The 13,792-nt window shown below is 45.5% G+C and overlaps 1 protein-coding gene across 1 annotated transcript in view; it reads left to right on the top strand.

The window, feature by feature from the left end:
- Nucleotides 1–13,792, top strand: part of npepps (aminopeptidase puromycin sensitive) — a 73,529-nt gene that overhangs the window by 5,855 nt on the left and 53,882 nt on the right. The window contains exons 2-4 of the mRNA XM_063198731.1: nt 7,887–7,971; nt 11,024–11,101; nt 12,939–13,060. Coding sequence (XP_063054801.1) covers nt 7,887–7,971; nt 11,024–11,101; nt 12,939–13,060 — 285 coding nt within the window. The remainder of the gene's footprint in view (nt 1–7,886; nt 7,972–11,023; nt 11,102–12,938; nt 13,061–13,792) is intronic.

Here is a 13,792-nt window from a genome sequence, read left to right as displayed (position 1 = left end):
ATACACTTGCCTTGCCTTGCATGCTACAAATGCACCACTACTGATGTGTTGCAGCCTGGATTCTGTCTTGCAAAGAGATTTTGTAACCCTTTGTAACTTTTGCATGAAATGGGGTGCGGGTTAGTGAGACACTTCCTTCGAGCAGATTTGCTTTGACACAAGACTTTCCCTTTTTTATTTTTTTTACACTACTACTTACACTATTTCCTTTTCATCTTTAATTCTTTACGTTTCTTATTCTTTTTGTAATTTCATTTTTTTTCTGCAACAAATTGTATCTGGATTGGACCGTCTTAATTACGACATCAAGACTTGTTTAATTTTACCTAGTGTTAGCAGAGCATTCGGCCTTCAATTTTTATTGGGAAAGAAGACCTTGGAAAGCATCCAAAATCCAAAAATATCCATAACCTTATAACTGTAAATTGCGGATAAACAGTATTTAAGTTTTAGCTTTTGTTTCAGATAAACAACAAAATGGTGGATTATGGGGCCCACTCTGGTGGTGCATAATATTGTGAAGGATCAGGAAGCGTGCTCAACACCTTGTCGTCTAATTTAAAAAATTAAAAAAAAAGAAATGTGATGAGTGCTTCTTTACTCATTTATTTTTGAGATTTGAGTTCATAATATTGTGACTAAAATGTATACACAATTAGTCTATCCAGGTAGCCAAGTTGTTGTTTGACTTGTAACAACTGTTTGAGTTGGCCTATGCCAAATGGTTGTCGCATGCAGAATGCTGCATGAGCGAGCAGCCGCTAAGAAATAATCAACCATATTGTCTAGGGGCCGATGCACCCATACCGATACTGGGATCGGTATCGGCACCCGATACTGCTCATTATACTCGTACTCGTACGCGTCAAGCACTTGCCGATACCAGAAACGATACTGCCATTACACAAAACAATGCAAAATCTTGTCACGTTCTGTGGACTTGAAAGCAGCATGGGAAAAAGTGCCCCCTTATACATTTACTAACATTTAAATATACATGGAAATGGACAATAAAAATATCACAGGTGGAAAAAAACAAGGCCATGCATTTATTTTCATTGTATTTTGGTGGTAAAAGGTATCAGTATCGGTACTCGGTATCGACAAGTACACACATTAATGTACTCATACTTGTATCGGTTTTCAAAAAAGTGGTATTGGTGCATACCTAATATTGTCCTCTGTATGAAGTATGAATCACAAGTTCTCAGTTACGGACCAAAGCTGGTGGTGTGCTTGGTTTTCAAACCACGATGACCATGACCTGAACCGAGACCAGAAAGAGGACAGGACATACCCTAGTTTCTCTTGCAGCATGTGAAGGGGTGCATGAACATAAACTGGTCTATCTGCAGTGTGCATGCATGATGGTGCTGATCTTTCTGTCAATGTCGACCAAAATAGGTGAGCTTGGTGGTCTAACCATAACCTGAGCTGGACTAAACCAGAAATGGAGAGAGACCTAGTTTACCTTGCACCAATGTGGTGCATTAGCATTAGTCTTAGTCTTTTTATATTGCATATATATATTGTATTACCTTTTAGTCTTTTTTTGGGACAGGGCAGTCAAAGATAGAGACTGGGAGAGACAGACTGGTTAGGACTGGGCTATTACCCAGGTCAGTGTGACTCGAACCTGGCTCCCCATGCACAGTATGTTATAGGTGCTTTAATGCTGTGCTCCCCAAATTGTGAAGTCTTATTGTGCAGTGCATGCACAGTGCTCCTCTTCCTCTATTACCAAGGGATGAGGTGAGGCTGGATTGGCCAGATGGCAAGAGATTCGGGAAGCTCCTGGTCATCAAACAGGGTTAGATGGGGCAACCCACGGCTTCCTGAAATGCATGTCTGTGGCTCTGTCATTTGTTTGTTGGTTTACCGAGGAATGTGAGGTGAGGTTGCTGTGCAGGTAGCCTGCTCTCTGCGTAGGTGGCATCTGAGCCCTAAAAAACTGCTGAGCAACCCTGGGTGAACCAGATGGCGGTAGCCGCAGGGGGGCTGGGTTGCTCCTGGGCAATCTGCACCCTGTACACGAGGGTTACACCAGGTGCCGTGCCAGTGCTCTGCAGAAATGGGCTGCTTCATCGAACTGAGCAACCAATTAGGCTGTTGACATAGCCCAAACCCTATCCCTATCCCTATCCCTTTGGCGTGTTGACATGCGTTGTAGGCCTAATGGCTTGGTAGGTTGGCTTGACGGGTTGTGCATATCTACAAAACACCGGCTACCCATGGCACATGGCTCCATTTCATTAGTTTGCTGCTGCTTTGTGGTTTCGGAGAATATGTAGTTTAATTTACCTTAGCGCGTTAGGTTTTTTTTTTGTAAAATGGTTATCCCTATTGAATAGTACTGTATTTGCAAGTGTAAGTCAACCCAATCTAGATCCACTGTAATTAAAAGCTCTTGTACACCAAACAGCCATTTTATAGTTAATTATAGATGAATGGCTAAATGTCAAAGTTGTGTTTTTTTTCTGAAACTTGCATTTCGACCTCATGTACTGCCAAAGGACCGCGGTAATCAGAGCCCGGGTCACATTACCTCAGGGATCTCTTGGGTCCTGCAGCTGAAAAATGTGCAGTGACAGAACCTTCCAGAAGAATAAAACGTGTTTTGAGATTAGATCACTACACTTGGTATCGCACTGCTCTTGAACTCAAATATGTTTTGAAGCTGCAGCTGGAAGGTTGTCCAGTCAATCAGGTCCTCTGTCCCACAGACAGGATCTCCAAGCTTTCCCCTCATCCCCTGGCTGTCATGGTGCATTACACGCCCCCTCAGTTGGGCTCCGCGTCCTGGAGACTGGGCTGGTGATGAGCAATGGGCATACACGGCTGACCACCACAGACGTACCTCTGAGAGAGAGAGAGAGAGAGAGAGAGAGAGAGAGAGAGAGAGAGAGAGAGAGAGAGAGAGAGAGAGAGAGAGAGAGAGAGAGAGAGAGAGAGAGAGAGAGAGAGAGAGAGAGAGAGAGAGAGAGAGAGAGAGAGAGAGAGAGAGAGAGAAGAGAGAGAGAGAGAGAGAGAGAGAGAGAGAGAGAGAGAGAGAGAGAGAGAGAGAGAGAGAGAGAGAGAGAGAGAGAGAGAGAGAGAGAGAGAGAGAGAGAGACACAGACGCCCATGTATTCTACAAAATCACCACAACAGACACAGACGGTAGAGAATGAGAGAGACAGGGAGAGACACAGACAGACACACACACACACAGACGGCCATGCAGTCTGCAAACCACAACAACGCCAGGCCCCAGGATACAGCGGTGCCCTTTTCCTGGTCGGCTTCAGCCTGACGTGACTAGAATGCGCATTACTGGGTCTGGGCAGCGGTGGCGGCGGGACTATTGTATGTTTTTTTTTTTTGTTACTTATTGTGTATTTTGGCTGGAAATGCTTCCTGTCTGGGAGGGCATATTTATTTCCCCACGCTGCTGCAATGGAAGTAGGGATGCACCGATACCACTTTTTTGAAAACCGATACAAGTACGAGTACATTAATGTGTGTACTTGCCGATACCGAGTACCGATACCGATACCTTTTACCACCAAAATACAATGAAAATAAATGCATGGCCTTGTTTTTTTCCACCTGTGATATTTTTATAATTTTTAATTATATATATTTATATATAATATTTTTAATTTAGATGTAAATGTTAATAAATGTATGAGGTGGCATTTTTTCCATGCTGATTTCAAGTCCACAGAACATGACAAGATTTTGCATTGTTTTGAGTAATAGTAGTACTCATAGCTGGTATCTGCAAGTGCTTGACGAGTACGAGTATAATGAGCAGTATCGGGAGCCGATACCGATACCAGTATCGGTATCGGTGCATCCCTAAATGGAAGGGTGCAGTATAAAGTAGCAGAGGAGAAATAAAGTAGCAGGAGCAAACCGCTTGTTGGTAGTATGTTGTTCTGACTCAGTGTTTTTCAATTGTAGCTCTACAGCAGGGTTGGGGAGCCTTTTTTCATTTGAGCCTTTTTTCATTTGAGGGGCCACTTCAAATTCATCCGAGGGCTGCAAACGTCCTCTGAGGGCCGTACTATGAACACACACCAGAATGTCCCCCTGCACTAATGGGGACATGAATACTGAAGGGGGTGCGGTATTTTATTATGAGGTCGAGGGGGCGTTGGGATGCTTATGATGAGGTCAAGGGGGCGTTTGTTCAACAAAAGGTTGAGAACCACTGCTCCAACCGGTACTGGTTCTAAGACTCCTGAGCTAAAAGAACACAAGATCTCTTCTTTGGTTGTCCTTAATGTTTGGCTGTCCTCAATGACAAGGCATCTCTCCTGGGCCTGTCCGTGTCTAAGCAAACAGCTGACAAGCGCTATTAGTTTGTTGCTCTAACTTGGTTTGTCCTCCTCTGACCAGTTATCGAAAACTACATCACTTTTCCTCTTTGGTTGTTCCAAGTGTGTGGTAGTCCAAATAAGAGGGCATCTTTACTCAACTTGTCTATGTTGAAATCAAACAATAAAACATAACTTACTACATAGACTGTGAAGATGGCTTGCCATCGAAACGTTATTCCCTAACATGTTGTGCACTTGAATTAAAAAGAAAAGCATCCCACCTGAGCTGCTCCGGTGTTTTCTCTTCGTTCAAGATTACCTGCCTCCCTCCCGTTGATGCACCAGATGAAAAAACAGAAGCGCGTGGAACCCCTTTTGTGTTGAAAACATACTATTAGTTTGTAACTCAAACTTAATTTTCCTTCTCAGTTAAGTTATTGAGGAACTCAAAGCAACAGTAACTTAGTTCTCGTCTTTGCTGCTCTCATTTAACCTCCAGGGAGATTGCTCTTTTCCTGAAAATGTGCTTAGTGTCGTGGTATGGAGGGTGGCAAATCGAATTCAGAAGTGCGCTTGACTGATTCTCTTGCGAATCAATGAACCACTGAATTGACTTTGAAAGAACACTTGCCTCGACAGCATGTGAACAAAGTCAACCAAATGAAGCGGCAGGAGGGAGCAGGTCAAACATGAGTGTGGTTTCAGCTCCTTGATGATGGGCATCGATGCTTGGCGGATACAACTTACTCTCATCACATCGGTGTTCACCATTCTAATTCGCAAGTTCTTGATCCACTGAGATCACCCCCCCCCCGTACTACACACACACACACACGCACACACGTCGATGTTGCCTCCTCCTATGTGCCTTTGTTGTCGTTGGCTAGTCGAAGATAATAGAAAGATAGATAATAGTTGGAAGATTCTCTTTCCATCCATGTCTGTGTGTCTCTGCACCTTCACTTAACCCCCCCCCCCTGATGTTTGCTGGCTACTCCATGTTCTTTTCTTTCCACACCTACAATACAACACACACACACACACACACACACACACACACACACACACACACACACACACACACACAGACACACAGACACACAGACACACACACACACACAGCAACAGTAACTTGGAAGGAATCTCTTCTTGGCATGTCCATGTCTCTCCACAGTTAGGGGGTACCCCCCCGACCCCAACTCCTAGCTGATCATTCACCCCTCGTTTTCATCGTTCGCTCCTGTCTTCACCTACAACAGTCCATTCTGCCTGGGCCACAAAGCCAACAGCTAAAGTCCCTGAGTCAGAAGGCATGCCTCCTTGGCATGTACATGTCTATGTCCCTTCAGTTAGCCATTAGTCTGCGTTGTTTTTGGCCTCTCTTAAGCTCTTGTCTCTCCTGACCTCCCAACACCCCCCCCCCACACACACACAGTTTCAGAAAGTCAGAGGGCATCACTCCTTGGCATCCATACCCCTGAATACCCCCCCCCCCCCCAACACACACACACACACACACACACTCACCCCATGGCTATCCATTGACCTGCTGTTGACTTCCCTGAAGTCCTTGTCTCTCCACACGTTCGGTACAGTGTGCACCCCCCCCCCACACACACACACACACTCACACAGCTACAGAAAGTCAGAGAGCATCCTCCTTGGCATCCATACCCCACAAATACTCGCTCCAGCCCCCCACACACACACACACACTCCTCCCATGGCTATCCATTGACCCCGCCGTTAACTTCCCTGAAGTCCTTGTCTCTCCACACCTTCAGTACAGTGCGCTGTGCACCCCCCCACACAAACACACCACCACCACCACCACCACCACCACAGCTACAGTGTCGGGTGCCCACGGTGCCAGCTGCGTACTGAGGCATACTACATACATGCATACCACAGTGTCAGCAGTTGGCACGCCTCGTCACCTCACGTCAGTAGCAGCTCTCTTAATATCCGATGCGGAGTAATTGGCCTCGCTTCACCAAGTGTGGAGTGCTGTGCCTCGGTGGGTTTGGAGGTGTTGCGGAGGTTGGCTTGGTTGGTTGGCTGGCTGGCTGGCTGGCTGGCTGGCTGACTGGCGGCGGTGTTTGAGGGCGCCCTGCCGTTTGTAGGTGTGGAGAGATGAGAACATGGAGAAGCCAACAATGACAAACGCACACGGGTACACACAGACCCGCATACCCGCAAACAGAAATAACACACACACAAACACACAGTAACACACACACACACACACACACAGTCGCACACAGTTCCCAATTCCATGCAAGTGTGGAGTGCTGCGGTGGGCTTGGAGGTGTTTCAGAGGCTGGCTGGCGGCATTTGAGGGCGCCCTGACGTTTCTTGGCTTCTCCATGTTCTCGTCTCTCCACACCTACAATGACGCACGCACACATACAGACACAAACAGAAACATACACACACACACTCCACAGCTAGAGTAATGGAATTAGATGGCATCTCCCCTAGCTCAACCTAGTGACGAATGGTACGTTCGTTGCGGTTTTATTGGCAGCATTTGCGGGCTCCTTGCAGTTTCTTGGCTTCTCTATGTCCTTGTCTCTCCACACCTTCAATGACACACACACACACACACACACACACACACACACACACACACACACACACACACACACACACACACACACACACACACACACACACAGACACTCAGCTAGCGTAATGGAATTAGAAGGCATCTCTCCTCGGTTAACCAAGTGAAGAGTTGTGCGGTTTTGTTGGCAGCATTTGCGGGCGACTCCATGCTCTTGTCTCTCCACAGCTACAATGCACGTGCACACGCGCGCACACACACTCACACACACGGTAACGGAATTAGAAGGCATCCCTACCCTCTTAACCAAGTGAAGACTGGTGCGGTGTGGTTGCCGTTTCATTGGAGACGTTTGCGGGGTTGCTTGCTGTCAGGCTGGCTGACTGGCTCGATGGATGGATGACTGGATGCTTAAAGGGACACTCTGTGAGATTTTTAGTTGTTTATTTCCAGAATTCATGCTGCCCATTCACTAATGTTGCCTTTTTCATGAATACTTACCACCACCATCAAATTCTAAGTATTCAATATCACTGGAAAAATTGCACTTCTCATGCGTGAAAAGGGGGATCTTCTCCATGGTCCGCCATTTTGAATTTCCAGAAATAGCCATTTTTAGCAGCGAAAATGGCTGTACTTGGATCATGCTAGAAAATATTAGTTAATTACTTAGTAAACTTTCATGAAAAGATCGAATTTTGCAATAGGCAAGCCAGTTTCAATGAGCAGCATAGTTGCAGTACCTTTTTTGACCATTTCCTGCACAGTGTCCCTTTAAGATATCTTGTTGCTGACCCAGGGGAGAAACTGGTTGTCCCGTCCAGGCCTCTAAATGAGCACCTGCCAAATAGCCAAATGCTGGTGAAAATTCAGTTTGGCTGGTAGAAAAGAAAACTCACTAGCCACTTTGATGATGAATGTGTGTCTGGCTAGTAAGATAAACAGCCACTAGTTATTTCGGCTAGTGATGATTGGTCCCATTCTAATGGTGTTGTCACTTGTCATCCTCTCCGCAGGTGGTACAGGGAACGAATCAGATTGTGATGAACTGCGCAGACATCGACATCATCACAGCGTCTTTCACACCCGAAGGAGGAGACGGTAAGTGACCTGGCTGGCTTGTGGTGTGTGTGTGTCTGTGTCTGGTGTGAGGGTAGGATACATACAGCTGTTTGGTGTGTGTGTGTGTGTGTGTGTGTGTGTGTGTGTGTGTGCGTGTGAAGGTAGGATGCATACAGCTGTTGGGTGGCTTTGTGTGTGGGGGTGTGTGGGGGGCGGTGGGTGTGTAATTCAGGTCTGTAGATCTTGAGTGGTGATATCAGGTCAATTTCTGAGAGAGGTGAATGGGCCATACACACATATTATTATACAACGTTATTATTATTATTATTTCAAATTGTGGGGCTTTTGTGCCTTTATTGATAGGAAAGTGGAGATTATGACAGGAATCGGGTAAGGATCGGCAAATGACCCTGGCCGGAATTGAACCTGTGTCGCCGGCGTAGCAACCCAGTGCCCCACCGTTGGGCCACGGCAGGGCCTTAGAAAATGATTTGCCTTCTGTGCTCACCAGTGGACCACGGCCCATAGTTTGGGAAATCACTGCTCTAGGGTAATGGGTGGCCTTCATGCTCGGAGTTTGGTAACTCAAGCACAGAATGGGGAGGGAGTGCAAGATTATTATTATTTTTTTATGGCAAACTTAAATCTTATAACTACCTCAGCGAAGGAGGTTATGTTTTCGGTTGCGTTGGTCTGTCTGTCTGTCTGTCTGTGTCTGTCTCTGTCTCTCTGTCTGTGTCTGTGTCTGTGTCTGTGTCTGTGTCTGTGTCTGTTTGTTTGTCTGTCTGTCTGTCTCTCAGCAGGATAACCCCGTTTGACTAAGCCAGTTGGTTGGGTGGTGGGTTGATGAAGGACAAGTTGTGCAGTTGGACTCCAGGCCAGTGTTTCCCAACCTTTTCTAACTTGGTGCCCACTCAATTTTTTTTTTTAAATGTCTGGGGCTCACCTCTGACCCAGTAAAACAATACAATGCTCAATTCAAGGGCCACTTGGAGTACATTCAGGGCTCTTCAGTGGGCCCTTGCCCACAGTTTGAGAATCACTGCTCTAGGCTAATAAGTGGCCTTCATGCTTTGGCAGTGTGTCAGCCATCATAGGCAGTGGGCCCAGCTCCCAGTGATTAGGCCTCGCTGATTAGCTTGGGGTTTTGTATCCCCCGACAAAAAGGGACTCCATCAGCACCTCATTGATTTTTTATTTTTTTTTCCTTTCCTTTTTTTATTTTTTCCCACCACCCTTGTCTTCCTGTTTGGATTGGTCTCGCCATTGGCCTGTGTGAGTCGCTGGGTAAACATTAGCCGCAGCGGCGGCACTAGCGTCATGGCGACCTGCCCTTCGCAGGCATCTCACAGCTGCTTACCATTAACACACACGCACACACACACACACGGACGCACACGCACACACACACTTAATCGCTAAACTGAAGGGACGGGAAGTAAGGTCAACATGCAGTTTTGTTTGTCGTGTTTGCATGCCCCAATAAATAAATGATGAATAAGGTAAACAAATGAATATGAAAACAAATGAAAAATGGGGAGAGTGGCAGTAATGAGTAGGGCTGTAACGATATTGTATCGAACCGAGAAATCGTGATACACAGAGTCACGATACTGTATCGTGATACAAGGAGGCAGTATCGTGATACACCCTTTCAAAGTTTTGTTACCCATTAGTCCAGAAAACAACCTTATGATTTGATGTGATAGTGTTTCCAAACTTCAATGGAGATACATTTCAGAAATCGTGGGGTGTATCGAACCGTAGGTCAAAAATCGCGAAACGAAACGCGAGTTGAGTGTATCGTTACAGCCCTAGTAATGAGAAATAAATAAAGTAAACATACCTGTATAAATGTGAGGCGTTAATTGAAGTCAGGGTCGCTGACAGCTTTTGCCGGGCCCGGGACAAAACAATCTGACAATCCCCCCCTACTCAAACATGCAAGGACAAACAATGTAACGTCAGAGAGAGTAGAGACTTAAAGAATCTCTGGTAATGTGGTCCCAATTCTGGGCCCGGGACAACTGACCCCTTTGTCCTTTCGGCGGCCCTGATTGAAGTAGGGAGCCTGTTTGTGTTTGTGTCGTGCCGGTCACGTGCCATGCCGTGAAGGTGGCCGAATGGTGGCACAGCCGTTGAGTGTCCTCCTCCTCCTCCTCATCATCATCATCATCAACAGATGCTCTTACCACAAAAACAATTAGCATCCCCCATGTAATTAGTTACGTGTGCATGGAGGTCTGGTGCTGGCAAGATGGTCCCGGCATTGCTGTCTGTCTGTCTGCGGAAGCACAAAATCTGGAAATGGAGCTCAATGACTCGGGAATAATTTAGCCTTAGGTGGTTAGAGGGGGGGTGGAGATGCGAAGTGTCACTCGTGCGTTATTCCTTTGCTATCTCTCCTTCTTTCTCTCTCTCTCTCTCTCTCTCTCTCTCTCTCTCTCTCTCTCTCTCTCTCTCTCTCTCTCTCTCTCTCTCTCTCTCTCTCTCTCCTTCTCTCTCTCTCTCTCTCTCCTTCTCTCTCTCTCGCTCTCTCTCTCTCTCTCTCTCTCTCCATCTCTCCATCTCTCCATAGTGACACAGCTATGCAACACAAGGTCACTCTTGGGAAGGGCCCGGATGAGAGCGTAGTCAGTGCTATCTTGAATAACTGTGAGTTGCGGCACAACAAAGGGTTTTATTTCATCTTTGTCGCTCGGGTAGAGCAGTATGATGCTTTTCATCCGGGCTACTGCATGTATGCAGTGCAAGCGCCGCAATCTAGTGGTTTTGATGACTAATGATGATTTTTGTCTGAGGCGCTGGATGGTGTTGGATGTTTTTTTTGATGTGCGATAAGCCAAAGGGCATCACTTTTACAGTTGTTGAGCTTGCACAAATATTTTTTGTCACCTCTAGAAATGTTTGTCTCTGATGTGTTTAATTCCATGTTTGAAATTAAAGCTTTCATTATTTTAACAATCATGAGACTACACTTTTAAGTTGCATGCTCAGTATGTAAAAGAGCTATGGTTTAGCTTTCAAGTTACTGCACTCTTTTTCCACAAAATCTCACCAGTTTTATGTCTTTTTTTTTTATCCCTGATAGAAATTAATGCTACGGGCTTCAACTATCAGAACGAGGATGAGAAAGTCACATTGTCATTTCCCACCGCCCTTCAGAAAGGTAAGAGACCAGTTCTGCCGCTACACTTTGCACACACACACACACACACACACACACACACACACACACACACACACACACACACACACACACACACACACACACACACACACACACACACACACACACACACACACACCTCCTATTAAAACCTGAACAGCCATCGAAAGATTTCCCACTTCGGTTGAATGGAAATTTCCACTCACCACTGTAATTTGTAGGGGTAGTGTGTGTGTTTTGTGTGGTGTGCTTCTCCCCCCTCTGTCATTGTCTGAGCTGTCAGCGAGTAGAGCGAGGGGCTTTTCAGCGCGGTGGATGGCAACAAGCTCCATGTCAACCCAGAGCTCATCAGTTGCCATTGGCATTTCCTCATTAGAGGGACATTCACAAGACTAGCTGTGTGTGTGTGTGTGTGTGTGTGTGTGTGTGTGTGTGTGTGTGTGTGTGTGTGTGTGTGTGTGTGTGTGTGTGTGTGTGTGTGTGTGTGTGTGTGGTGTGTGTGTGTGTGTGTGTGTGTGTGTGTGTGTGTGTGTGTGTGTGTGTGTGTGTGTGTGTGTGTGTGTGTGTGTGTGTGTGTGTGTGTGTGAGACAGACTGTGTGTGGAGTGTTTGAATTTGGTGGACAAGTGCAATTGTGAGCTGCCAAAAGACGTTCACATTCACCATCTTGATAGAATCACCAACGCCAGCTGCTTCGTTCGGTCCACCACAAACCTGCACAATACACTTACTGGATATGATGCACTCTTGCTGCAAGAGTGACCAAAAATTGCAGTGTGTGTGTGGTTGCATTGGCCGATGGCTCCTCTTGACAAGGTGCTCATGACAAGGGGATGATGTGAAAGTAAAGAAAGCGAGCAGACCTCTGAAACTGTGTCTGGCTGCCTTAGATTCCTTGCATAGATAGCGGTGGGGAAACCATTAACTATTAAACAAAACGTGTCTTGAAATAGTCCATGGCATGTCGAACAGTGAAAACACTTGAGGCTACAATCGAACAAATGGGTACCTTGAATGATTTTTTTTCTCCCTTCTCTTCAGAGCTCTTGTTGTTGTAAAGCATATAGTCATTGGCTATGTTTACATGAAGGTTTTAACTGAAAATTAATCATTCAGATTCAAATAGTTCCAGAGTTTACATTCCATGTGAATTCCGAATTGTGAAGTGTTTTTCAAAGCTTGCATGAAGTTTTATTACTTTAGAGTTAACTCGGAATGAAATATCCCTTGTGACCGAGGCCATTTGTAACCGTTTTTACAGATGCTCTGTATTCTTCTTCACACTTTGGATGTTGCTTTTAGTAAGTTACTTTGGTTAAGAGCATCTGCAAATTGTAATGAAATAAAAACAATAACAAAAAAACCCCAACTCCTTTGGCTGAATTTTCCTCTCTGGAGAGATCCTGTTGTCCTGCTGCATGTGTTTTTTCCCCCTCTCAGTAGCTGTCATGATGTTTTTGCCTCAGTGTTGGTTCATGGCTGGTTGTGTTAATCAGGTTTTTTTCCTCTCCCGACCTTCCTCCATCCTTTATCTCTACATTTGTCCCCACACACTGTATGCAGCTTTTTGTAAGTTGCTGTGAATAAGAGTGTTAACAAAATGTAATGTTAAGACAAACGTCTGTGATCGATTTTTATTTTGATTCTGATTTTTTTCGGTCTCTAGAGACATTGTGTTGTCAAGCAGGTTCCCCCCCCCCCCTAGTAGCTGTCATGATAGTTTTGCCTCAGTGTTGGTTGGAGGGCTGGTTGTGTTAATCATGTTTTTTTCTTCCCACCTCACCCCCGCTCCATCCTCCATCCTCCATCCTCCATCTCTACTTCTCCTGTCCCCTCAGGCGCCGGCTCATTGAAGATCGACTTTGTCGGAGAGCTGAACGACAAAATGAAAGGCTTCTACAGGAGTAAATATGCAAGTCAGTCAGGAGAGGTCCGCTACGCCGCCGTAACACAGTTTGAGGTAAACAACTACTATGAAATGTACAGCAAACAGACAAGAATCTCGGCAGCAAGCTAGTGGTACACTTACAGATATGTCTGTAAACACTCGGCCATGAAAGCTCAAAAAAGACTGGGACACAAGTAATTTGATTTAAACAAACCATTTGAAGTAGTCAGTTTTGTATACGGAATTTGATGATCAAACTCATACACAACATGGCTGTAACACACTCACACCAACAAACAAACAAACACATACTGCAAGTAAACAAGCATACATTGCACATACAAATGGGTATTCCTGAAAACACATGCACGTGAAAACTCAGTAATTGCAGTAGTCAGCTACACCACTGTAGCACAGTTTGAGGTAAACAACAACTACGCAAGCACACTCAAACATGCAGAGAAAGCACAAGCACATGAAAACACAGAAAGACTGTGATAAAGTAGTCCGCTACTGTGCTGTAACACTGTTGGAGGCAAACGACAAACAAGTAAGCTCACAACCAGTAAGCAAGTGCACGTACAAACATAGATTTCTGAAAACACCTGCGCATGAAAGCGTGGAAAGGCTGAGATATCGACTTAACATAGCTTGAGCACGCAAACAAGCGCACACTACAACCAGACAAGCAAGCACGCACACACGACTCTTGAACAGTTTCGTGTAAACAAAAAACAAGCAAGCAAACACCTCAAGCAAGCATGCACATTCAAACGGAGATGCCTGAGAAAGATGTGCACATTA

This window comes from Engraulis encrasicolus, chromosome 1 (genome assembly GCF_034702125.1).
Source record: "Engraulis encrasicolus isolate BLACKSEA-1 chromosome 1, IST_EnEncr_1.0, whole genome shotgun sequence".
Lineage (NCBI taxonomy): Eukaryota > Metazoa > Chordata > Actinopteri > Clupeiformes > Engraulidae > Engraulis > Engraulis encrasicolus.
This window is presented reverse-complemented; position numbering and strand designations above follow the sequence as displayed.